Source organism: Lutjanus erythropterus, chromosome 12 (genome assembly GCF_056507025.1).
Source record: "Lutjanus erythropterus isolate fLutEry1 chromosome 12, fLutEry1.hap2, whole genome shotgun sequence".
In the NCBI taxonomy this organism is placed as follows: domain Eukaryota; kingdom Metazoa; phylum Chordata; class Actinopteri; order Lutjaniformes; family Lutjanidae; genus Lutjanus; species Lutjanus erythropterus.
Window position 1 is genome coordinate 14,698,502 of NC_139328.1, and position 27,238 is coordinate 14,725,739.

The following is a 27,238-nucleotide window of genomic DNA, read 5'->3' on the forward strand; positions in this document are numbered from 1 at the left end:
CTTTACTTCCTGTCCTTGTTTTCCTGCCTTTTTGATTTCTGATTGGCTTCACCTGTCCTTAATTAGCCCTTTGTCAGTTTGTGTCCTCTCTGTCTGTTGTCAGGTTGTCTGTTTCCTGGTTTTTGCTCCCTGTGTTCCTGTTTGCTCCTGGTTATGTTTTGGATTGTTATTTCTTGTTTTTGAGTACTCTGATTTGGATGACTCTTTGTTGAACTTCAGAGTTTGTTTTTTTACGTGGACTTCCCAGCTGCCTCTTGTTGTTTGATGTTCCTTGCCTTCCCTCAGTAAGTTATTAAAGTTCTTCTTGTTCATTCCTCTTTGTCTGGTGTTTGCATTTGGGTCCACCTCAGAACTGAACACGTAACACATAAAAGTGGTACCAATATTCACTTTCTTGCAGGGAGTTTGATCAGAAGAAGTATATTTTCCAAAATGTCAAACAGTTCCTTTAATGACATGTAAGCAGTACCTCTTAAAATAAACTTGACCGCATAGATGTACTAACTTGAATGTGCTACTTTTGATATGCCTTTAACTATAATTAAGTTTGCACTCAGTATAGACCTAATTAAAGCATAACTTCAGTTATTCAGTTAAAATTTCTATTTTAAGTCTATTTCAATCATACCAAACAAGTATGTCCCTATTTATTTTTAAATGCAACATAAGAGTTTTTCAAAATAGCGCAGTCAAGTGCACTTATATGTTAAGTTGTTCTCATCATATATTATTAATATATTAAGTACAGGTGCTTGAAACTTGCATCTAATGAAAGATGCAATTGATTTGCATTATAGGATCCTGTGTTCATGGAGTATGACTAAAAGGCAGGAGGTTTTTTCCTCTGCCATTTCCATTCTGACTATACTGCGCATTTTAAATGTCTTATGTCAGTTCATCTGAGTGCAACAGAAATCTGCTGGAGTAACCCTTTTGCTGTCAGTGAATTCCTAATCTGAAACAGTAATCAGAATTAATGAATCAGATGTCTAATGAATTCAAGGGATCAAACGCTGACTTTGCGCAGCAGCTTCTGTTTCCGTCGGAAAAAAATATGCATCCCTCTGTTTCCAGCAAAAGATCAGGGAGTTTTCCATCAAGATTATATCCCCTTAACAAGCAGTGGCCAACAGGTAGGTCAGTCATTACAAAAATTGTCTGAACCTACAAAACTTTAAAAAAAATAATTCTACCAAAGACACCAAATACAGTACGTCAAACAGAATTTTGGAGGATTTGTGTAAAAAATGATATACTATACATCAAGCATGTTTCTGTTTGACTAAATGGTGCATCCATAATAATCACAGAGTATTATGTTTTAATATTTCATGCCACAGAGAATATATATGGCACTTTTCTGGAATATAATTTGAGTAACCTTAAACCTATTTGAGGAGAAATTTAAGGAGGAAATGATAACTGAATGTTAAGGGGACATGTTTGTAATACATAGGATTGGTTGGTTTTATGTTCAGATAAGAGCCTGTTACCAGGCAACAAGAGATCTTACTGTAGTTTATTTGTTATGAACACAGCCTGTCACTAAATAAATATACTTATAGATGGATCAACACAAGCTTTAAGTTCAGTGAATTCCTAATCTAAAAAAGAAGCTTCAAAATTTTATATTTTATTAGATGAAATTCTACATTTTTTTATTAGTGTAAGGTCCAAAAGCCTCTGTGTCCATCAAGACACATATTGCACCCATGTTACATCTGTTTCCTGCAGTCAGAGGTAGGCATCAGACATCCAGAATATGATACTATAAATCTGTAATGCACACTGTGTTGGGTTTTTATCTGCAGGTAAGGGACTGTTTACATATTTCTTCTGCTGCACCAAGAGATTTAGTTAATTTGTTCATTATGTGCACATAGCCTGTCAAAAAATATTTTCATTGATCAGCACAAGCTTGAAAAACAGTGAATGCATAATGACAGAAAAGCCAAGGATGAGGCGGTAGACTGTCTTTTAGTGCCATCTGGCCAGTCACATTTAATGCAAAGTTGACGCTGTTTGAGATGTATTTATTATAACAACTTGACATTAACCAAGACAATATAACCTGTCATAGACATATCATAGCAGGCCTAATTATCAAACTTTGGCTTTATGAATCCTTCTGGCTGTTGTTAATAGGTGTCATTTCGTCACTTATTTAAGTTTTAATGCAAAGTTGACATTGTTTGAGATGTCTTTGTTATGACAACTTGACATTTATCAAGACAATTTAATCTGTCATAAATATGTCATAGCAATTATCAAAGTGCAACTATTTCGCTTTATGAATGTTTATGGCTGTTGTCATTAAGTGTTATGTCATATTTAATGTAAAGTTGACATGGTTTGAGATGTCTTTGTTGCGACAACTTGACAACCTAACTTCCATTGACGTGTCATTACAGGCCTAATTATTAAGCTTAAACGATTAAGTTGAATGTGTTAACATTAAATTATACTGTCATGAATCTGTTCGAAATTTAATGTGACACATAGTTAAACTGCTTTTTAGAGTTTGATAATTAGGCCTGCTATGGCGTTTTTGACAGGTTATATGATCTCAAACAATGTCAGCCTTGCATGAAGAAATTACACAATTGTAGAAGTGACACTTATTAACAACAGTCATGTTCACAACAGGTGTAATGTCATGGCTATGTCAGTATTACGCACATCCCTTCAAATGAAGTGTTACCAGAATCTCTCCTTCAATGTCAAACTCATCAATTCAATGTAGCAGAGACAAAAACATAAAAGTCCATCACGAGCGTGCCAAGGATGCCAGAGTGGCACTTTTACTGTTGTTTTTCTCCATCGCCATCTGCTCACAGTGACTCCTCAGTTGACTCCTTGACCATGTCGGACAAACTTGGGAAACAAAATAAGACACTAAAAAGAGCAGTCACAATGATCAGAAGAGGCATAATGTGATTGTGACCTTTATTTTTGTGCCAAACATTTACGGAGAAACAACACATTTTCAAAATGAACCACACACACTAAATGAGAAATCAACCCGGGCCTGATAAACAGCAACAAAACTGTTCTGTCTCTTGACAAATTAAATTACTATAAAAATACAGAATTGGTTATGACTTGGTCTTTTCCGGGTGCCATTTTTGTAGTCGACTCTCGTCCATCCACATTAAATGTAATGACAGCAGTCCCATTTACTTTGGTGCAAGGCGTGACCTGAGAGTCGAGGTTGTAGGTCCCCTGCTTTCAATACTTAATGTGCTCTCTAATTAGCAATTACATTTTTAGATAATGGTATATAACTGTGGCATGCCTATAATTGGTCATGTGAATTTTAATGGATAATAGGCAAATCAAATGGGACTATGGTGTTATTGGTAATTATGAGCTGAGAAATTATTCCATTATTGCTTACTTGCAAAGCTTTCGGATGAATGTAGAAAAAAAAAACCTTACGGAAAATAAATGTTACCTCTTCACACACAAAACTACTAATAGAATAATCACCCTCGTTTTCAAACAAAATATTTTTCATTACACCAGAACAAAAATGAAGACCTATAGCACTAATATATCTTATCTATTTAACAGACAGCAGTGGAGTTTTGATCTACAGAGTTCCCAGTGTCAAAATACAGTACAGCAAGAGGGCGCTACAACAAACCAAATGCAAATTAAACTTGTATGCAGAATCATATGATAATAGCAATACATATATATCACTTTTATATTGAATAGAATTAATATCAACAACATTCAACCCAGCTTTTGGAATACTAAATTATGCATTCAAAAGTAAGATGAAAGAAAATTTCCAAGTCTGTGACTGTAAAAAGCATGAAGAAGAAAAAAGTGTGACATCTATCAGTGATGTGCTGTTTTCTTGTTTTTCACTGTGGAATGTTTTTTTTCTTTTTCTTTGTAGAAATATACCACGTGTTTTTTGTTTTTTTTGGGGGGGGGGTAAATTTACTGTGCCAGCAAACTCACAGAAGTCCTAATGTGATGGGAGACGTTGGCACTTAAAAGCCATCACTATCAGGGAAGTTCTGCAAGCAAATTGTACTTTGATTCAACAGGATTTTACATTACAATAAGTCAAGTCCACAATACAAATTAAGCCAAAAAAATGGCACCTATTTTTTTTTGTGTTTTTGTTTTTCACTTGAGGACTGAGAGAATAAGGTGCTTTGCTGGACACGTCTACAGTCCAGGATACGAAAGGCTTCAAGATCCTCAGCGATTCTGATTTTGCATTGTCGTTGATAAAAAAAAAAAAAAAAAAAAAAAGCGCAGTACTATACAGAATTTGTCTCAAGGCCATCTAATTGATTAATATTCTTTTTTTTCTTTACTTTTGTGAAAACATTTCCGGACTTGATCACGTGGGACATCACCTCCAGTGATCAATCATAAGATGTGAAGCAAAGTCAGGAACACCCAACACATATACAGTATATTCATGCATGTACTCATTAATGACTTAACATCTCCCCTTTACCAGTTCCCTCTTTAAAAAAAAAAAAAAAAAAAAGCTGAAACTCACCACTGAACACCAGTCATCAGCTTTATCGTTATTTTAAACCTCTGATATGATTCATTATCTTATATACTATTTGCATCAACAACGGACAGAAAACCATGGAGAGGAGAGGGCCTACAACACCTTATCATATCAAGTAGGATGTCAGCTACTCAAATGCAAAGTGAGAAAACACAAGTATGTAAGCAGCACCCTGTAGAAAAAGTTACATTAAAAGGTGCCCTGTAGAAAAAATTATGACCCAATCTAGTCTCTCGTCTCTTGTAATAGGAAGGTACAAAACACCAAAAATGAAATATCAAGAAGAGTAATGACAAAAGTGTCCTGTCCATGATTATGCAAGAATGTCTTCTTCTCGAACTGAAAATGGGAGGATGTGGCCTCATTTGCCTCTCAGTTTCTTTTGCTCCTTTCAGCATCGTTAAATCACCCAGACACTGATTGTAAGTTAAAGCTTCTAAAAAAGCTGCAATAAAAGTCTTCATCTTAGCATGATCATATTTTAACAAATATAGTAAGAACTTTGTTTTTTTATACAATTTTTAATCTGCACACCTCTGCAGAAATCCTGACATTGTGATAAAATCTGAATCTCAAAACGGGTTCCTGAAACTATGTCCATTTTGTTTACTTTTTACATTTTTTTTTGATATACAAATCAAAAGAAAATGTCAACAAAAAACTAATAACTCATGACAATCATAACATTATTATCCAATATTATCTATGACGTCTCTTTGTGTTACAGTTTTGCCATCAAGATTTAATGGAAATAATGCTACATTTGTACTGAAAAAGGGTGAAGAAAAGCATTTCAGCAGGCGCCGCACCCGTTAAGAGTGGATATCGAGTGAATCAGTCATTTCTCTCTGTAATACAGCAAATATGCTTTCAGTGACTCAGGCAGCGGTAAAGCCATTATTTGGTCTCTCAACACGTTCACTTGCTTGAGGATTTCAATGTCGCCAATGTCTCTTTCCTCCTCCTCCTCCACCTCCTTGTGTTCTTCCTCAGGGTGCTCCTCCTCCTCGCTCTCCACCATTTGGGGGATCAGCTGGTTGCCTACAAAAACGTAGGTGTTGATGCGTCGCCGTCGGCAGCGCCTGCGTTTGCGCTTCTGGGGGACTCTCTGCACCATCCCCTTCCCCTGACTCTCCTCGTTGGCCAGGTTTCTGAGGGTGCGGCGGATGTAGATCCGAGACAGATCCTGAAGGCTGCGGACACTCACCGGGGCTGAGGACAAAGGGAGATGACACAGTCCTTGAGGGCATTGCAGCAAAAAAAAAAACATAAGAAAAATCCATACAACAGCACCAGTCCTTCAACTAGGTCAGCACAAACAAGCAAAGAGAAAACTCTGTCTCATGATTTCAAGGAAAGGAAATAAGCGGCTCTATGGAGCAGCTGCACGGCGAGCTTCATGTGTCAAAGCAAATATTGCTGCAGGAAACGTCTCATCACATCACTTTGAATGAACTGTCTGACTTAAAAATACTGCCTGCTTTACACATCAGGACCAGTTAGGCACAATAAAACGCAAAGACCCTGAGTTTTTTCTTTGTTTTGTTTTGTCTAGGACTGAGGCTGGAGAACTTACGCAGATGGACAGTGTCAGGCTTCTCTCCATCAGCTCTGCTCTGCTGGACCAAAGGGGCAAAGGACACAGCCAAGATGTTTTTGCTCTCCCATGTGCACTGGCCAGTCCTGGTTATCTGGGTCAGCTGCATAAAGAGACAAAACCTGAACTCAACACTTGAACACTTATAAAATATGAAACACTGTGGAGCTATAGGGAGCAAAAACTGAGGGCAGCACAGAGAACCAGCACAGTTTCTTCAAGATATTTTTATTTCTTTATGTTTGTGAACCTGTATCTATTTTTTTTTTTGGCTTATTGGTATTTTTGATGATTCTTCTCTGATTCTCTACAGGTACACTCTTAGAAATAAAGGCTCTAACTAGAACCATAAAGGGTTCTTTGGCTTATCCCCATGGGAGAAGCCTTTTTGGTAACTAGTAAAACCTTTTATATATTCCACTTGGAACCCTTCAAGAGAGTTCTACCTGAAGAACCATCTGTGAGAGGTTTCACCCACAACCCTCTATAAGTGTTTCTCTAGAGAACCCTTCTATAGTGTAATGGTTCCACCCAGAACATTCTCAGGGGGGCTCCATCCAGAACTTTTCCACCTTGTACATGTGCTAACAAGAACCCACCCGTGAGGTTCTCTGGAGCACCTTTATATATTTTCAGGGTTTTTATCTAGAACAACACTGAAGGGGTTCAAACAAGATCCTTTTTAAATTCCAAAGATTTTATCTAGAGCTCACCAAGGTGGCTCTAACAAGAACCTTTTTCTATTCCAAGGGTTTTTATCTAAAACCCACCTAGAGGGTTCTACAGAGAACCCTTTTATATTACGGTACAAAGAAACCTTGATGAAAGAGTTCTTAAGGATTTTTTCCTTAAGAGGCAAGTGGTTCAAGGAAGAACCTCAGCTCTTCAGGAAGAATACTGTTGCGATTATCTCTGAATATTTACGCAGTATTTGCTTATTTAATAAAACTCACACATTCCAGGTGTTCATTATGGTTGGCAGATGTGCATACACTGTGCAGAAATGTAAACCATGCCCCCGGAGAAGAAATAAGCCCTCCTCTACATACATACATATGCTGTTATATCACAAAGGTTCATGAAACATTAACTCATTTCCACACGTGCTTTGCAGTGAGTACCGCCTATAGGCTTAAAGATGGTGTACAAATGAATAGACTAGACGCGAGCAGCAGGCGAGATAGATAAAATCCGAACACATCTTTAATTTAAGGACCAGTGTGTAAGCTTTAGAGGGATTTATCGGCAGAATATGGCAGAAATTGAATATGATATTCACCTGAAAATAAGAATCATAGTGTTGTTGTAGCCGTTTATATCTACAAAGGGCCTGGGTCCTTTTCCATGGAGGCTGCCATGTTTCTGCAGGGTCCCAGAATGGACAAACCAAACACTGGCTACAGATACAGCTAACACATGGTGTTTGCAATCTGCACACTCACGGCTAGATGCCACTAAATCCTACACACTGGTCCTTCAAATAACACATCTAACGATCTTACTCCAAATTCCAGGTGTTCATTATGGTTGGCAGATGTGCAAACACTGTGCACCCAGAGAAATGTAAACCCCCGGAGAAGAAACAGGCCCTCCTTACATTTGCATTGCATATATGCTCTTATATTAAAGCAGGTTCATGAAACATTAACTCCATTTCCACACTGACCTTGTATGTGAACAGATTACAAATGAATGGACACTAGACCGACACTAAGAGTGGGTGATATAGATAAAATCTTACAGTTTAATAATTATTGGGTCTTAGAACCTTTAATTAATAGGGTCGTCTAATTGAGATCAAGATCTCGTTTGCAGAAGAGTTCAGTGGAGAAAAAGAATCAAGATAAGAGAATAAAACACCAGGGTTGCGTCAGATTACTTTGAAATTTAGTCAGCTGCTGAATACAAATTATATGACAAATTTTGTAATGCAGTGGATTATAAAACTCTAATCTAATCTGAATACTTTTAATTTAAGGTTGAAGACAGAAGATTCTGAGTTACACAAATATTCTTTTTTCTCTTCAAACATCTCAAAACATTTTCAAGGTAAATAAATCGTATTTATGCAAAGGGTTTTTCTTTCGGTCTGCCACAAAGGGGAACACTTCTCTAAGACGCACCGTGGTCAAATGTGCTTTCATCACTTGAAAAGAGATTTGGTTGTCATGATAAAACTTCCAGCATTTGAAAATTGCCATATTTTAAATACATAATCAAAAAAAGTAATCAAATAATACTTGACAATCTAACCATAATTAAAAACACACATGTATTCAAATGTAATCTGGACTGATTATAGCAATTTATATTTTGTAATTAGATTATGTAATCCTGATTAAATGTAATCCGTTGCTACCGAACTCACAGTCACAATCACACACAAGCCTCAGAAACAATGACAGGCAGTTCTAAAAAAGCCCAAAATTTGAAGTGAATGAGACTTTCAGATTTTAAGTTTTTAAGTCTGTTGTAATATTCTGATGGTGCCGTCAATCAGTCCTGCTCATGATTTGCAAAACTGCCCACAGCAGATTCATTCATTAGATAACTCCCATGTTATAAACAGTATAGAACATTCCTGACGGTAGGAAAACTGTTGCAAATGATGATTGATTTTATAATCTTTCAAATATTTTAAAAAATGTTTAAAAAAAATGCATGTTTTCCCCAAAGGTGACATTCTCAAATGTCTTCTTTTGTGTGAATAAGAGTGTAAAGGAAAGGAAAAGCAGAAACTTATGACATCTGAGAAGCAAGTGTCATTACACGTTTTATCATTTTTGCTTTAAGAATGTCTTAAGCGACGATTCAGTTATCAAAACTAATTAATTTGGTTGACAAATTGTGTTATTTATAGAATATAGTTCATCGTCCTATCACCCACCCACACCAGACTTATCATCAGCATGTCTGCTGGTGTGAGAAGTTAGCCTTCAGTGGATGACAGATATCTGGTGGTTCAGGCCATAACAAGTAATTACCAGTCCACACAGTGTGACAGTTATCAAAACACAATTAAACGAGGCACGCGTGGTGATAAAGTGAGCGTATATGTTGGTAGGGGGAGGTGTAAATGGCTCCCGGAGCATTCAAGTGGCACACAACTGGTCCTTTAATATGAACAGATACTGCAGACGCTTTGAAACCAAATGAAAAGTTCATTCATTCACCGCCATCTTTAATGCACTTAATTCAATTTGCTTATACTCCCTGACAAAACGCAAGGCTCTATGTGATTATTCATTTTTCTTTCCATATAGCCACAATGCAGGTAAAAGTTTACTTTTTTCTGTTTATCCTGAGCATGTTTAACATACGATTTTGATTCATGGTCATAAATGCAGCACACAGACCAAGGCTAACAGTAATTTCTTAGCGGATGCACAGACATCCTTTTATATTTCATGTTTCTGAGGACATCTATCAGCACAAACATAAAGATAGAGAATATTAATGATCTCATCTATATCTATAGGTTATATCACAAATAAAACATGGAGTTATAGATGACAAAACTTATTAATGTTGCTTATAGGAATGCATGATAAGGATTTTTTCATCAGATACTGGTACTTCTCGTGGCTGATACAGATAAGATAACTAATAATTTTACATTTTTGCATGGTAAAAAGAAATTAATTTGACCTGTGTTTTATGCAAAGATGAATAATTTCATACTCCACAGCTCTGACCGAACCAAATCTACCTGACATCAGTATTACAACGAAAACAAAGAACAGCTCTGACTCTTCAAATGTTCATCTTCAAGTGTTATTTTGGCTAGTAAAGTATATTAAATTATATACTAATATACCTTTATAGAGCATTTTGTTTAAGAATCCAAATTAAATGTTTTGACACAGTCAAAACAGACATGATGTGCTGTGTTCCCCTAAAACACAACCCAAGTTTAAAGATGTGTACCGCAGCCTACTGTATCAGAGTGTGTAGATGGTGGGCTAATTAAAGTTGGGGTAGTTTGTTTCTTGTGTCATGGGCTTATAAATAACTACAGGGGACATTAGATGTTGGAATTATCATTACTGATTTGTTTAACCACGTCTCCAAAAAAGGCGCTGTAGTTCAAGGCTGGATTACAAAGTGTCTGACAAGGATACGACGCTGGTAAAGGTACAACGCTAGAATTAGCATTAGCTTAATGTTAGTTCCTGTGTTCCTGCTCAGCTTACCTTGGGGCTAACCCCGTCACTTTTCCAGCAGTTGGCAAATAACACACAAAACTTTTCTTGGTCTTGGGAAGCTGCTGCGTGCATTAACTGACACAGTACCTGTGCTCCATATTTAATGCCAGCTTGACCTGACTTACTGCGTTGCTATGGGCATCACTGTCGCTCACAGTCTGCTGCACATTTCACTCACTTACACACCGTACACACATTACACACCGCCCTATTTCTTGAAGGAGCTACACGGCTCTTACGGTAAGCAAACATAAGGCCGCTGCTTTAGGAATATGGTGCTTTGTCACCGTGATCAGACAAAATCCACACCAACACAGCACTAGTCATTGTGGAAAAAAAATCAACAATAACAATATGAGGGAGAACTAGATTTCTGCTCCTCCTCTTGGTTCTGTATTCACGCTATAGGCCGTGACGGGAAACATTCGCCAATCGCCAACCTGGGAATGAGACTCAAATTTCCCAATAAGTTACTGGACTGATACATTTTCAAACCAATATATATGGCGCTTCCCTGTTTTTTTCTTAACATTAGTACCCTGCCATGTCTTTGAAGACACATCAATGTTATATGTTTACTCTTTAGAACGCTTTTATTTTGGAGAGTGCTGGTTTTGAGCTGATGAAAGGCCACAACAAAGACAAGATAGAAGAGAAAATTATTTTCATTAGCGTGGACATGGCCTGAGTGGATGTGGCTCTCATGCTGTTTAGATCTTACAAAGATCTCTGATCAAAATTATGCTTAATTATTTTCTCCACCGTGATTCATAAGCGTGTAGGCTGTTCTTACTAATGCTTTCTACCTTCTTTAAAAAGACAGCATGTCATCTGATTGATTGATATATTGCACTCACTGAACTCACTTCAGAGCACACTCAGGCCATACAACTGACAGTATAAAAACGTCTAAATCTTGGGTCACAACATTTAATTTTAGTCAACCGCTGCTTCACTTCAGCTCCTCTTTCTTTTAAATGCCTTTAACTCCTTGACCATGAATCTGTCACGATCTTTACCCTCCTTACTGGAAAAGGCTCCTGCCAACCGTTTACTCCACCAACTTCCCAAAATATTCCTAATGCCCTCTTACATGCCCTACAGTCTGTCCACACTCACACATCCCCCATTTTAAATTAAACATTTATTTACACAGCCCTGTGTTGTGTGCTCCTTGCACGGCTGCTCAAATCCAGGGGCAGTTGTGGCTCAATAATGCATGTGAGAGTTGCATAACCAGTCTTGTAGGTCAAAGCTATTTTACCTTGTTTTCCCTCATGTGTTAGCATTTTGAATAGCAATCATGATGTGTTGATTCTGTATCATTCTGACGGCTTGTAGGACTTACCTGATCCTCTATGGGCATCACTAGAATGCCTCCAATTTTGAGCAGGACTTTCATGTAATTTTCATGGTCCTTCTGCACTCCAGCACCACAATAAATGCGATCATATTGGTGACTGTCTGTTGAGATTTCAAGGCAATTCCCCACCACAAAGACGGGTTCACAGAACTCAAACCTGTGAAAAAAATAACGGATAGTGGATGAAATACATTTAACAGGGATGGAAAACACATTTTTTATTTTTTCTTTCAGGCTCATTATCACATTTGTGAGCTGTGACAGAATTATGCAAATTAAATGTGTAGAATTAGAGAGATTTATATGTATTTAATTTGCAAGACAAAGTCTTTAGCTCCAAAAGAGAAAACCTGCAGGTAAAACTGTCACTAGCATCTGCGGTTTGAATACATAAAGGTTTTGTCAAAGGAATAGTTAAACATTTTGGGAAAAAAACTTGAGATGAGAAGATTGACATCACTTTCATATCTTTTTCATGTTTATTTTATTCTTAGTGTATTTTATTTGCTCTTGTTTATATCTTGCTTTTTTACTTATATATTATTTATTGCATTTTACTGATGCTTCTATTTTGCTATCCACTTTGCCACTGTAATAACTGCAAACAACTTCCCTACTGTGAGACTAATAAAGGACTATCTTATCTATAAGTTGAATATGAGGCTACATCCACACTAATATATTTTAGTTTTAAAATGCTGATTTTACACCTAATCCACACTAATCAGGCATTTCCAAACCCCTGAAACAGAGACCTTTGGAAAAGTTGCTGACAGGCGTTAACAGAGGCTTTTGAACACGATGATGGACACCCATGTTCACTTCCTGATTGGGTCTTACCAGCCATGACGTGTCCCTCTCTGATTCATTACCCCCCTGTTATGTGACTCTTTTCCAGAAGAAAACAAACAACATCAGCCTCGAAGACCAGTGTTCGAAAATGGAAATAAATGGAAAATAAATAACGGATATTGCTGACCTTGTCGTCTATGTGTCACTTCAGTCACTTTTCTCCATTGCTGTTCTTTGTTCATAGTTTTCTGCAACTAGGTAACCAAGTGCAAAGTTGACAGTCTGTTTCCTGTTTACACCAGCACACTCATGCACAGTGTACATGAAAAGTCATGTGATATACTGTATGTTTTCAGGTGTTTTATTATGGCATGATGGAGGTTGTTTTTGTGTTAAATGCCATTTTAAAATAAATATGTATTAGTGTAGCCTAAGACTGCAGCCAACAGCTGCTTAGCTAAGCATAGCATAAAGACTGGAAGCAGGGGGGAAAAGCTAACCTGGTTCCGTCCGAAAGTAACAAAATCTGCCTAGTAGCACACCTCTAAAGCTCACTAATTAACATGGAAAGTTAAAGGTAAACGTCAAGGTCAACTCTATTGTCTGTCATACATTTATACAGGGCGTACGGTGTACAGTGAGATTCAGCCTTTGTATTTAACCCATCCTAATTATTAGGAGCAATGAGCAGCTGCTGCTGTTGATCCAAGCCAGCACCTTGGTCAGGGTCACTGACTAGAAATTGACCTATACATGTTTTTGATGGTGGAGGAAACCAGAACACCCAGAGGAAACCCTCTGCGTATTTGCCAAAATTAATTATTCATTTAAAGCATGTACTTACTTATCAAAGCTGTCACTATTCTTTATGAAATCATCCAGTTTCTCTCTGGAATATTCAACCACGTCCTTATGGAGCTCAATTTTTTAGTTTTAAAATGCTGATTTTACACCTAATCCACACTAATCGGGCATTTCCAAACCCCTGAAACAGAGACCTTTGGAAAAGTTGCTGACAGGCGTTAACAGAGGCTTTTGAACACGATGATGGACACCCATGTTCACTTCCTGATTGGGTCTTACCAGCCATGACGTGTCCCTCTCTGATTCATTACCCCCCTGTTATGTGACTCTTTTCCAGAAGAAAACAAACAACATCAGCCTCGAAGACCAGTGTTCGAAAATGGAAATAAATGGAAAATAAATAACGGATATTGCTGACCTTGTCGTCTATGTGTCACTTCAGTCACTTTTCTCCATTGCTGTTCTTTGTTCATAGTTTTCTGCAACTAGGTAACCAAGTGCAAAGTTGACAGTCTGTTTCCTGTTTACACCAGCACACTCATGCACAGTGTACATGAAAAGTCATGTGATATACTGTATGTTTTCAGGTGTTTTATTATGGCATGATGGAGGTTGTTTTTGTGTTAAATGCCATTTTAAAATAAATATGTATTAGTGTAGCCTAAGACTGCAGCCAACAGCTGCTTAGCTAAGCATAGCATAAAGACTGGAAGCAGGGGGGAAAAGCTAACCTGGTTCCGTCCGAAAGTAACAAAATCTGCCTAGTAGCACACCTCTAAAGCTCACTAATTAACATGGAAAGTTAAAGGTAAACGTCAAGGTCAACTCTATTGTCTGTCATACATTTATACAGGGCGTACGGTGTACAGTGAGATTCAGCCTTTGTATTTAACCCATCCTAATTATTAGGAGCAATGAGCAGCTGCTGCTGTTGATCCAAGCCAGCACCTTGGTCAGGGTCACTGACTAGAAATTGACCTATACATGTTTTTGATGGTGGAGGAAACCAGAACACCCAGAGGAAACCCACACAAGCACATGAAGCACAACCACACAGATAGGCATTACTCAGGATTTGAACCTGGGATTCGACAATGCCAACCACTGAGGCGCCATGTGGTATCTTGTATCATGTGGTATCATGTGGTATCTTGTTTAAAAGGTTTATTAAAAAACACTTTTAAAGGATTAACAAATAAACATATAATACAAGCTAGCTTTAGGCAGATTTTGTTACCTTTGTTAGAGAGCCAAGCTATCTGCTTCCCTGTTTCCAGTCTCTATGCTAAGCTAACTAGCTATATAAACATACTACAAGGAGTTTAACTTACGAAAGTCTTAATTAAATATTGTTACATCTATATGACGTACATAAGGAAACAGAAGCTTTGCTCTGCTCTATGTTCTAATTCCAATTCTTTTTAATCTCCCAGCAAAGTTACGTTAGCCCGTTTAAAAGAAGCAGAAGGAGATGTTTTTTCTGCGGATATGACGGCGGAAACACTACCGCTTTTGTCCACAGGGACAACCTCAAAAATCAACAAAATATTCAAGTTCCTTGTAGCTGCTTTAATAGACAGATTTGAAAGCAGTATTAATCTTCTCATCCAACTCTCATCAAGAAAACGAATCAGCGTATTTGCCAAAATTAATTATTCATTTAAAGCATGTACTTACTTATCAAAGCTGTCACTATTCTTTATGAAATCATCCAGTTTCTCTCTGGAATATTCAACCACGTCCTTATGGAGCTCAACTCCATGGTTCACACCAAAGGGCCCTTGGAAAAAAGACACAACAGGAACATTTTCATTGCATAAGGCGCTGCTTTTTATGGTATCACAAAGAGCTCAAACAGTTGACTGTTTTAACAATTGACAAAAAATACTCTGTACCTATTCTGATAATTCAATAATTATTTAAGTAATTTTTCAAGCAAAAATGCCAAATGATCTGCTGCCTTTGTTTTGTTTTTTATTTTGATTTTTTGGAAGATTATCTACTATTATTATATATCTTACTATTATAAAGAAAGGATAAAGAAGGAAAAAATAATAACACAAAAATTGGTTCTTATCTACCTTTTCTTTGTTTTATGTAAATATAAACAGAATATTCTTGGGATTTGGACTGTTGTCCAGACAAAAGAAGACATTTGTAGGCAGCCTCTTGGCATCACTGCAGCCCTATTATCACTGCTGCTGATTTGTAGGCACACTCTGTACTTTCATAGTGAATTTGTTTACCTAGATTTTACAGAACATCTGAGCACTTCCCACACATGAAACAGACTCAGCTGCGAAAAAAAAAGGGTACACTATGCTTACCTATGATAAGGCCAACCATTGTGCTCAGGTAGCCGGTCCCACTGCCCAGATTGAGGAAAGACAGTCCTGGCTGTAGTTTGAGGGCCTCCATCACCTCAGAGTATATACACGGAGCAGAGAGGTGTATGTTGCCATGCTTCCACGCCAAGTCTTTGTAGGCACTGTCCCGGTAGCCGTCCAGATAGTAGTCCCCGCGGTCTATGGCCCGAAAAGCCTGTTCAACTTTTTCTGTGCGAATATACTGGGCCTCTTTCAGATTATCAATGAGGTCGTCATTGTCCTCCCCAGCGCTCACGGCTCCCCCCATGGCGAAAACAGAAGAGAAACACAGGGGCCGAACTCTCAGGTACTCAAGATGAGTGATTCCTCCTCAGAGTGGCATGGAGATGATCGGCCTGCTGAAGGATGCTGCCGCTGTGACTCCTCAACGTCAGTTCAGACAACGGTCATGTCCAGGCAGCAAGTGACCTGAGAGAGATTATATAAACACGTTATGGCAATATGCCTGTGAGGGAATACAGCATCTGGTCACATCTACAAGTAGACTGCAGACTTAAAGAGACAGTTTGGATTATTTTAAATGGGGTTGCATGAGGTACTTATCAATAGTCAGTTTATCACACTTCAGCGACTTACTGGCTTTTGTTTTTTATCTTTTTAAAGAAGAATTTGCAAATGGAACATAAACCACCACCTGAAATAAAGATATTTTAGCTGCTTTACTTTGCCATCAGGCAGCCTTTTCAGACAGAACACCACCATTATATAATGAATCCTAACTATCCTTTTAAAACACCAAAGTCACACTATAACACAAAACTAACAGATCAAGGCAGTACTGGAGTCTGGTGGCTTTGGAGAGTGAGACGTGGCTCATATAATAGCAGTTTTCAGTAGGAAAAGGTTGTCTGATGGCAAGGTGAAGGAGTAAATATAACATACACTTAAACTAAGATTGTTTTTTTTGTGGTGCTGCTGACCCTGTCCACAGCAGTTCATTGCTTAGCTTCCTACAGCCGTACTCCTGCTGCTTCACCAAACATGGGGTGTGTCGACTGCCATCTACGGTGGCTCACGCACTGACTGCTGTTACCTCATACAACCCCACTTCAAAACTCCTAACTGTCCCTTTAAAATGCTGATAAAAGTAAAGATTTATAAATATTCTCCCACAGCTGGGATTGCCTTTTGATGAAAAATTAACAACTATGAGAAAAACAGACTGAAGAATGAATGAGAGCATTAGGCTACAGCACTGATTTTCTAAATTAATTCCCTTCAGGGTGAAAACGTCAACAATTCATGTTTTGCAACGTCTAACGAAATATTATAGCAGTATTTATTTTAATATTTATTGCTAACAATATAATCACAAAATGTCATGCTTTGAAAACAATCTAATAATACAGAATTAAGGCATTTTAATTTGATAATATGATGTATGGCTTCATTCAGGCAGCTTTAAGATAACCGTTTTGAATGCCACTACACAGATTAACCCCCAAACACACACTTCCCTTATATTGAGCTGTTTAATGGTTATTCAATGTATGCAGACCTTTTTGCACATCAGACATTTTGACAGGTCGATGCAGGAAGAGCACAGGTGTAATTAATAACCTCTATTCAATTTAGGTTGAAGGGCCCTGGTATAATACACACCAGCTCACGAGCATGGCTTACTGGGATGTTTAATGGAACAGAGCCATCAGGAATGTCATTTATTACACCGGTGATTTTCCTGCCAACACTTAAAATATCTGTTGTGAGAAAGCTCTATTCCTCATTTTAAAGTGGTTGTACAAAATGAAGTATGAAGTGTTTTCTGAATGTGTTACAATATTTCTAACCCACATAAATGTTCTACATGTAGAGTGTAATGTCCTGCATATGCGTTATGCAACTAATTTAAGTGTAAAGTTAAGACAGATGGACAGAAAAGCATTCTTATGACGTGTGTTGGTTTTCTGATAGTAAACTGAATATCTTTATGTTTTAGACTTGTCAACGTGAAATGGACAGTTTTTAAACTATTTTCTTACATCTTAAAGATAAAACAATCAAATGAGGAAATATTTGGCAGATAAATGAATTAAATTCACTTACTCTTTCAGATACTGTTACAACCAAAACCTGGTGTAAGGCATCTAAGTCTGACAGTGTTTTACCAGGAGTCACAGTACTTACATCTGTGGAGCCTGTCATGTCTAGAAGGCAGGTGTTATGTAAGAGATAGCTGACATTAATGGTGGACAATAAAACCATCTTTAATGGTACATGAAATTTTATATTACAATATTGATATTTACTGTCATATTATTGTGACCATTGATGATAATGAAGAAACAGTAATAACCACACAAGAATGTTTTATGCTAATCAGAAAAGGTAAATCATTACTCTGCTGCAAAAATTATAAAAATCTAATATTACCATGGATTTATCCCGCTTATTGATTTAATAAGGAATTGGTTACCAGAAGTGTTTTTGTAAAATCCCTGAAGGTAGAAAAATGCCATCTCACACTATCATAATGTCATCCAACCCTAGCTAACATCAATGACTATAAAAATCCAACTACCTGCAGGGGCCACGCTGTGGATTTATAATTGACATACACATAATTTAAGGTGACACCTCACCTCAGACAGCTTACAATCTACAGAAACCCTGCACGGCAGTGGTTCCCAACCCCCAATGGTCCCAAGACAAATCTGAGAGGTAACAGAGAGAAAAATAAATATTTCTGGGCCATATAATTGTTTATCTTTTTCAGATTTTTCTCTATCTTGATTCTTTCCCCACTTCAGGCTGCTAAGAATCTGCAGCTGCAACAAATGATTATTTCCACAGGAAAGGAAAAGTTCAAAATAAGATCTTGTCTTTGTCTAGTCTGTGCCTCTTAGACATAAATGAGCTAAATTTAAGACGAATATGAGACTTGAACAATTTTGTCAAACCTCTTAAATTTGGCTATGGAGAAATAGCTTTTATCGCATCTCAGAGACTAATTTGTGTCTAACTGAAGATCTTAAAATATTATCTTTCTTCTCTCACTGCACTGATCTTAAATTTGTCTTAAACAGTCAGCTCAGATTACAGTGAGATCTAAAACAAAACTTCAATATCCAAAATGAGATATTAAATTTGTCTCAGTGGTCAAACTAAAATCTTGTTGCTCCATACCTATGAGTTCAGCAAATGATCTGCTTTTCTTTTCTTTTGTTCATTTTTTCTCTTTAGGGGGGTTTAAGAGAAACAGATGAGACTTCAAAATAAGAATCTCATTTATTTCTCATAAGACAAAGAACAGCCGATTGTGAGAGACAATTTTCCTCTGGGTTTTCTCAATTAAAGCTAGGGTAGGAAATGTATTTTAGAAGCATTTTTGTTATATCTGGTGAAATTCCCTTTAAATGCTGATGACAATCAATAAATCAAATGCTCTGACAAAAAAATGAAGAAAAACTGGTATCTGTGGCTGTCCCAGGGACTGTAATAAACCCAGAAATATATGACATTTGACTGGAATGAAATGATTGGATGTCCTACCTGCCTGTCTACACACATATCTGCGCCACTGCATGGTGGCAGGCAGGGTGTTTTCTTTCATGTGAATGAGACATGAGGTAGTCGGATACAGTTAGCAACTCATCATCCAGCAGTAGTCAGGCGTTCATGTGTTTTGCAGGAGACTTTGAAGGGAAGCCTGAAGGGAGGCCGTGGGATTTTTTTTGGTTGGAAAATTTAAATCTTGAAAATAGTGATGTCCATCACAGTATTGCAGACAAGGTGATGTAATCAGACATCTTGTTTTTCCGACAAACAGTCCAAAACCCAAAAGTATTCTATTTATTAGACCATGAAGACCAAGTAAGCAGCAAAATCTCACGTTTGAGAACGTAGAGTTTTTGCCTCAGAATAGTTCCAGATTTATTTTCTTCCGATTTATCAACTAAATAATTAATCAACTAATTGCTGCAGCAACTCTAATCTTTAGAAAGAAAAAGTCTGACAGCACATAAAAATCACTCTTTTGTTAAACTACTCTCACCGCACTGAGGACCTAAGGTGTCATGTGGGGCCCCAAGCAGACACTTCCTTTCATTTTAAGCCAAAATGAGAACCACTGCTACAGGGCAGGGTTTGTGGAAGGGGGTCAATTAAAACACATGCTGATCTCTGCTGATCTTAAAGTTACCTACATCGTAAGCACTGTGCTACTGGCTTTACTATGTAATACAAAGCTTTAAAGTACCACTTTGCAGCACTGAAGAGGAAATTCCTAACACACGGTGGTCTTTAAACATTTTATAGATGGTTTGATAACTAAAATACCCCACTCTGGCACAGACTGAATAGGTATAGCTGGAGAAGCAGCAAAGGAAGACAGTCTTGAATTCCCTCTCTGCCTCCTCAGCATCTCCACATCTGACTCAGCTAATACAGATTAAATTCAGAGGTGACTTTGTAGTGAGAAGCCTGGTAAGGTAATTTTCCATTGGCCCTTTCTCACAGGCAAAACGAATCATTGAATCACTCACCATCACTGATTGTTCAGCAGTGGATTTTTTTATCCCAGTTTTCCTATCCTCTCTGTAATGCATAGTGCTTTGAGTTGCTCGCAATTGAAAGCAAATCTAGGAAAATGGGTCAGGCGAGGTATTCTACAAGCAAATTGCTTTTGGGTACTGCTGTACAGTCGTGCCAGTGATAAGTCTGGAAACCGGGGTCATTAGTCACCCACTCCTTTAAGACAAATCAAAAAGCACAGAAAGAAGTGCCTCTTTGTTAACAGAAACCCACTGGTGAACACACGCAGGGAGTCCTGGTTTGACCCCTGTCGTCCTGGGTGGGCCCCTGGCGTGTATGGAAAGTGCATCAGCGCCATCTCAGGTCATGACTGGCTGCCATGACCCGGCTAGGGACAACTCTCTGAACTACGCAGGATGACGAAACATGTAACAGATCCTCTGGCAACGCAAGCTCAAGTCTGGTGCTGTAACTAAATACCAAGGGCCTGTTGAGGCAGCACACCAACATGTGTGTTCAGACAGTGTGAGGTAAACTGATAATCCGCATGGTTACCAGAATTTATAGTGTAAATTCAGAGTTTTTATCAGCTAATTTGCAGCTCTGTCAGCACAGAAAATTACGTCCATACCTCGGTGGCAAAACAGCAGAGCAATATAATTTGTATTATTGGAAAATAATCACATGCAGCAATAAATCTCACAATAAATCTACAGCCACAAGTGTCACATTTGCTATCAAGAGTGCACAGAATTAATTTGTGATGTGTGATGACAGATTACAGCATTAGTCATTTGTAATGACTACAACAGCCATGAAAAATACAGTTTTAACTAATACTTTCCATATTCTTTCATAACAACTTGTGAATTTACATTTCTGGGGACCTGTGTGTGAATGTTTTGTCTTGTATTCATTGCAGCAAAAATGTGAGTATGTCGAGATTCACATTGAAGCATAAGATACCAGACAAAAGACTTGAGAAGGTGTAATTAATGAGAGCTGGCTGTGCGGGAAATTAATTCAACGACAATTTTCTCTGTGATGTCGAATGTATCATTAATGCAACATGTTTGCAAATATGCTTAACAAATGCTGAATTCGTAGAAGTGCTCATGTGTTTTGCTACAGAGGTACCTGAAAGGAATATATTACTGGATTCATATACACCAGAGTATTCGTCTGTGCAAAGACACAAGCAAGGGGAACTGTGCTGTGTTTCTCTCCACACTGAGGGAGATAAAAAATAGAAAACACCTGTACACTGTAGGAGTGGAAGAAAATATCAAGACACTTGAGCATTGTTATATTATGTTTTGTGATAAGGTACTGATTCTTAAAAACACTGTATCATGATATTGTGATGCAAAGATTAGTGACAGTGGGTCAGAAAATGAAAAGTGTCAATCAGTGTTTCCCAAACCCTAAGATGACTCACAACTCTAAAGTTATTCAGTTTACTGTCATGGAGGAGTGAAGAAACCAACAAATATTCACATTTAAGAAGCTGAAATCAGAGAATTTAGACTTTTTTTCTTAAAAAAAAATACTCATTGATTAATCAAGTATCAAAATAGTTGCATATTAATTTAATGATTGATTAAAAACTGATTAATTGCTGCAGCTCTCTAGTTATAACTTGAAAAATTTCATTGTTATGGCAAGATATTTTCACATTGTAACAAGAAACAATCATTGGTGTAACATCATACAATTTATCTTGTTCTAAAGTGAAACTTTTACATTGTTATAACATGACATTAGGAAAATGGGACTTATCACATTATAATAATACAAATTATCACATTTTCAAACTGAAACATTTTGCATTATATCAAGATAAAATTGTTTATAACAAGATAAGTTTCATGTTGTAAAATGAACAAAACTTTTCACATTATGACGTGATACTGATATGTTTTCCTTTTCTGGCACTGCAGAAATATGCTGCAGTATAATTCAATACAGCATTCCTGTAATAAATATTACCTTTGGGCTACAGCTGGATGATATGCAAAAAAAATAAAATAACATATTGCAATTATTTTGACAGATATAGTGAGTGCAATATGAGTCATTACTTTAGTGGGAATGGTTTTTGCATTTCTTATTCACTGAAAAAGGGTAAAATTGATGATGATGTGATTTTTTTGAGGGTCTGTACCAAACAAGCATGTTTCCTTACATCTGGAGAATTTGATTTATAGGCCCGGGCATCTCTGTACCACCACAACGGTTCATTTATAATGTTACACTATGACACATTTTACCTTTATCAAAGACCTGCAGTCCCTGCGGTTTGAATATTCCACTTTGTCATACTGCAATTTTGATAATATTTCAATTAATTGTTCGGCCCTACTTTGTGCTAATGACATGGCTCTGGGGATATCAGGGTAGGCTGGATGGTCTGTCTGTTGGGCCAAAAATGAATTTGATGATTGCCTGAGTCCTCATCTAGTGCCACCAGCAGGTCAAACTTCTCACTTTCCCCAAATACTTTGTTTCATCAGAAGATGCCTCATAAATTAATGACCCACTTCCCATAAATCTGCTGTGGATATCCATGGCACACAGAAGATAAATCATAATGATTTTGGTCCCCCACTGACCTTTTTCCTAGCACCGCTGTTATAATGAAATGTCCAATTTTACATAATAATCCTCAAAATCTGAAAAGTGAAATATGATGATATTTGCTTAATAAAACTATGGTCTTTGGGGGTTTTGATGACCTTCTGTCTGCTCCTCTAGTATCAATCTGAGGGCAAACTTTTACACATTGGTACACTGGTTCTTTAAAAGTTTAGGGGTGTATTTTTTATTTGATGTAGCTACGCACTTTCTAAAATACTAATGCAATTTTTACACCAACAATAGTGTGTATAAGCAGTTTTTTTTTAACACGGCTAAACCCGCTTGAAATAGGCAATTTACCCATTTCTCATTACCAGCAGACAAGGTTTGAGTTTTTTTCTGATGTGAACTGGAAACTCATGCATGCAGGAGAGCAGAGAGAACAGCATTTTTAAAAGTCTGTGTGTTCAGCTCTCTGTACTTTTGTACCCTCTAACTGATTTTTATTTATATTTTCAAGTATCTGCTTTGTTTTACTGTTTCATGTTCTATTGCTGATGAAAACCCTACATTTCCTGATTTTGCTGCTTCATAATAAAAGCTTTCAGATAACAACATAAGGGTGGACTTTGAGAATACTTGATACAATTCAAGTGTCTATCCAATCCTGTGAGACAAAGCCATTACAGCGGTATGTGTTCCTTTCCAGTTCTACAGTTTTAGGTAGTGATAGTGGTAATATCATATCAAGACTAACCATGGTGAACTTGACTTTAGTACTGCCCTCAGACTAGAATACAAGAAAGACTGAATATTTTCATGCCCAGCACTTTAGGTAACGATATAGCTTTTCCTCCATCCCCAGGCTAATGGTGGCGATCTTACGGTGTATTCAGACTGAATGAAAAGTGCATTTGCATTTCTTTATTTATGCAAGTTTGACCACTGAACTGTGATAATTGTCCACAAACAGCCGAGGGATGCGACAGTCGAGGTTAACAACAGGAACTGACTGCATGTGAATATGCATTTGTGTGAAACAACACAGACTTTCAGAACTTATTAGAACTCCAGTTGTTTCTCTTATTCTCCTGTGGACCCTCTGATTTTTGCTCCTGTTGTTTCTTTGTACTCATGAAGAGAGCTGATACAGTTATGTGAATTTTTGGCTCAAATGATAACATTTGCAAGTCAAGCAGACGTGTCTTTCCTTCAATTTGTGGCACCTAAATGAAGCGACTTGCTATTAACTTTGTATGCAATTGCACTGCGTCCAAAGTTCACTCAACTTTCAGTCTGAACACATCTTTAATATAGCAAACATTTTATCCATCTCATTTAACATCATCTTTCTGATGTGTAATGAGAAATATAGTACCACAGGGCTGCCAGGAAGGCCCTACACTTTAAGTGTTGTTAATTGCTGTCACTGTGGGACAGAAGTGTGCATTCAACCTGAGCTGAAGTCTTTTTTAAGCATAGACTCAGTGGTTCCAGCTTCTGAAATGTGAGTATTTGCTGCTTCTCTTTGTCATTTATAATACTAATTGGGTCTTAGGATGGTGGTAACAAGATATCTGGACTCAAGGAATAATGGGTATTTTTTTTTTCTTTTACTGATTTCTGACACTTTATAGACAAAACTATTACTGTGGAAAATGACCAGAAGATTATTTGATAATTGTTAGCTGCAGCCTTAGTCATTAGGATTCACTGTCATGTATTGTAGATGGTTCAGAAATAATGGATTTAGCTTTTCGATTGTGTGAGGATCAGCTGCTTTTCTTTGTCTTGTGCGACAGTTCACTAAATATCTATGGGTTTTTGAACTGCTAATAGGACAAAACTAAGCAATTTGATAATATTTCATTGAGATTTCCACTATTTTCATACAGTTTGAAGACCAAATGAGAAAATAATCAAACAAATAATAAGCAGTTAAAAAGATAATAATAATTACTAGGTGCACTGCTAGTTTCCTTCTTTTCTTAAAAGAGGTTATTCAATTGCATGGTAGTTTTTGTATTATTTTCTAAGGTGTCTCAGAGTTTCAGAAACAACTAAGCATTGATGGAAAGTAGTACACAAGTACTGTACTTTAGTGTTTTCTCTGTAATTTTGTGTCATTTTGCTGTTGCTGTTTGGGTCTGAGTTATGTTAAGAGTTGAGCTTCTAAATCTTCTAAGTCTTATTATTTTTTGCAAAATATGTCAGAGTATTATTGATGTGTTTCCACTTTTCTATTGCACCGATTAGGCTATCATAAATAACAGATTTTTGATGTCATTTGGCCTGTTTCAAATCAGATCATCAGAGTGCAGCCGCCGTAGTGGGAGAAATCTGTAGTAAAAACTATCTAAGAGCAAAACTTTTGCACGCCTGAAAAGAGTTGACAATAAAGAGCAAAAAGCAAACCAGACAAAATAGAGTCTTTTTGCTTTTTATTGATAAAGAACATCTAAAAATGTGTTAGTAAGCTCCTACAGTTTAATGAAAACCTTACCTGCTCAAAAGAAGTTTAAAATGACTGTAACACACCTGTCACCTGTGCATAATGATTTGTACATCTTGTAAAGAGTCAGTACATCATGCTTCATATCAGCCTCAGAGTGTAACAATATTAACAACAAATTATCAGAATTAAAATCTGATGTTACTCCAAGTTATTCTATACATTTAATCCTTCTGACATGGCAAGCTCAGCCTATTTGATCCTGCCCCTTTGCTGCTGCTACAAGAGTGCAAGCTTCCCTGTTGTGGAATTAATAAAGGATAAATAATTAAGGTGGGGATGAGTGATTTATTTAATGCAGGACTTTTATTTATACACTGTAGTATTGCTACTTAAAAAAACATAAACTAAAATATCTGAGTACTACTTCCAGTAACCTAAAATAAAGGTTATACTATATATAGCAGGGGTGTTGCTTCACACCATACAGGTGTTTCTATTTTTTAGTGTACATGCAGAGGTGTTCACACAGATGTTCCTAAAATCCCCTTAACTGGCACCTGATGAGGCCAATCGGCGTCCTGCCTGGTCACGTGGTGCAGTTGCCACACAGACGGCAGCCTGTCGGCCAATCAGCGGCCTCGACACTTTGTTCGCACTGCGTGTGACGATGGAGCACAACAACAACAGCACCGTTTTCATGAAATGTTGTCAACCGTTATTAATCACGTCTGTTCCCTTAATCCTGCTGCCTGTACACATCTGTGAGAAATAACACGGCGAGTCAAGCGTCCATTAACCACACGAGCGGCTGACAAACACTAACACAGCCCGTGTGTGTGAGAGTGTGTGTGAGTGTGTGTTTGAGTGCTTTCATCCAGCTTTTGTTCCCACTTGTCGACCAACACGCAGTTGCTGGCCAGCAGCTCTCTGCAGTGCGATTAACCTCAATCTTTAGCAGCGACTAGCTCGACCGGTTTGATAAGAAGACGCTGAAATATCAGCCTCGAGGTGTTCAATAGCTGCTGCGGAAAAACACCAGCAAAATAACACAAACATAACTCATTTCTCGAAGCCTCTTCTTCCGCCTCGTGAAGCAACCGTTAGTGACAGAAAAGTCCTCAAAACACACCGCCATGAAAGACGAGATGCGCAAAAAATGTGGCTATTTCGCCAACATTTCTAACACCGACAGGTGAAATTGTGGGTTTCAATTTACTGTTAAGTGCGCAAGTTAACATTTATTGTCCGATATCGTTATCTAAACCGAGCTAACGTTAGCTTTTGTGGGCCTGAGTGCGCCATCATCAAAACAGAGACAAAGCAGGTTAGGTAAGCTCTCCGCTTTATCCTGCAGCCAGCAAACACAACACAGCTAGCACAGCATGTCATATTAAACAAAGCTAACAAAATCATCACTTACACAAACTTACATCAGTGCAAACAGGGTAACTCACAGGCAGACGTTAGAGAAACTAAAAAATACTCACAATGCCAGTGTCTGTGTCGCATTAACTCACTCCTTGTATTTGGATGTGCAGTACTGCGTCGGTCAGTGACAGTGACTTTCAGCCGTCAACAGCCTCCTGTACAGGATAAACAGCAGCTAGTTAGATGAGATGACTGACTGGTTTGTTTGGTGTCAAGGTAAAGAAGTGACGGCCGAGCCGCCGTGTCGAAGTGAAGAAGAAAGAAACAGCTGAGAAGAGGATGTAAACACAGGTCACGTGGTTTATAAATGTTGTGTCGATAGAGGGAAGCACTGTTGCTCACACATCTATCTATCTATCTATCTATCTATCTATCTATCTATCTATCTATCTATCTATCTATCTATCTATTATGAAACCTCAGCTGAATGTAGGAAACTTTCCTCCAAATACTTCCTCATACTGTATACTTTATCATTATTTTGAGATACTAACTCATTACTTAGGATACCAAGTCATTATTTTAAGATACAAAGTGATTATCTGGCATATTAAGTCATTATATTGAGATAACAAAAGTCATTATTTTAAGATAATAAGTCTTTTAAAGAT

At 37.6% G+C, this 27,238-nt stretch overlaps 1 protein-coding gene across 1 annotated transcript; it reads right to left on the minus strand.

The window, feature by feature from the left end:
* Positions 1-2,932: 2,932 nt before the first annotated feature.
* pcmtd1 (protein-L-isoaspartate (D-aspartate) O-methyltransferase domain containing 1) lies at positions 2,933-26,916 on the minus strand. The gene is made up of 6 exons (XM_084732387.1): positions 26,687-26,916; positions 15,635-16,102; positions 14,985-15,087; positions 11,697-11,868; positions 6,123-6,246; positions 2,933-5,758 (listed from the first exon to the last, which is right to left on the minus strand). The coding sequence occupies exons 2-6, from the start codon at positions 15,939-15,941 to the stop codon at positions 5,385-5,387; spliced, it is 1,080 nt and encodes a 359-aa protein (XP_084588513.1). The 5' UTR covers positions 15,942-16,102; positions 26,687-26,916; the 3' UTR covers positions 2,933-5,384.
* Between the last annotated feature and the right edge of the window lie 322 nt (positions 26,917-27,238).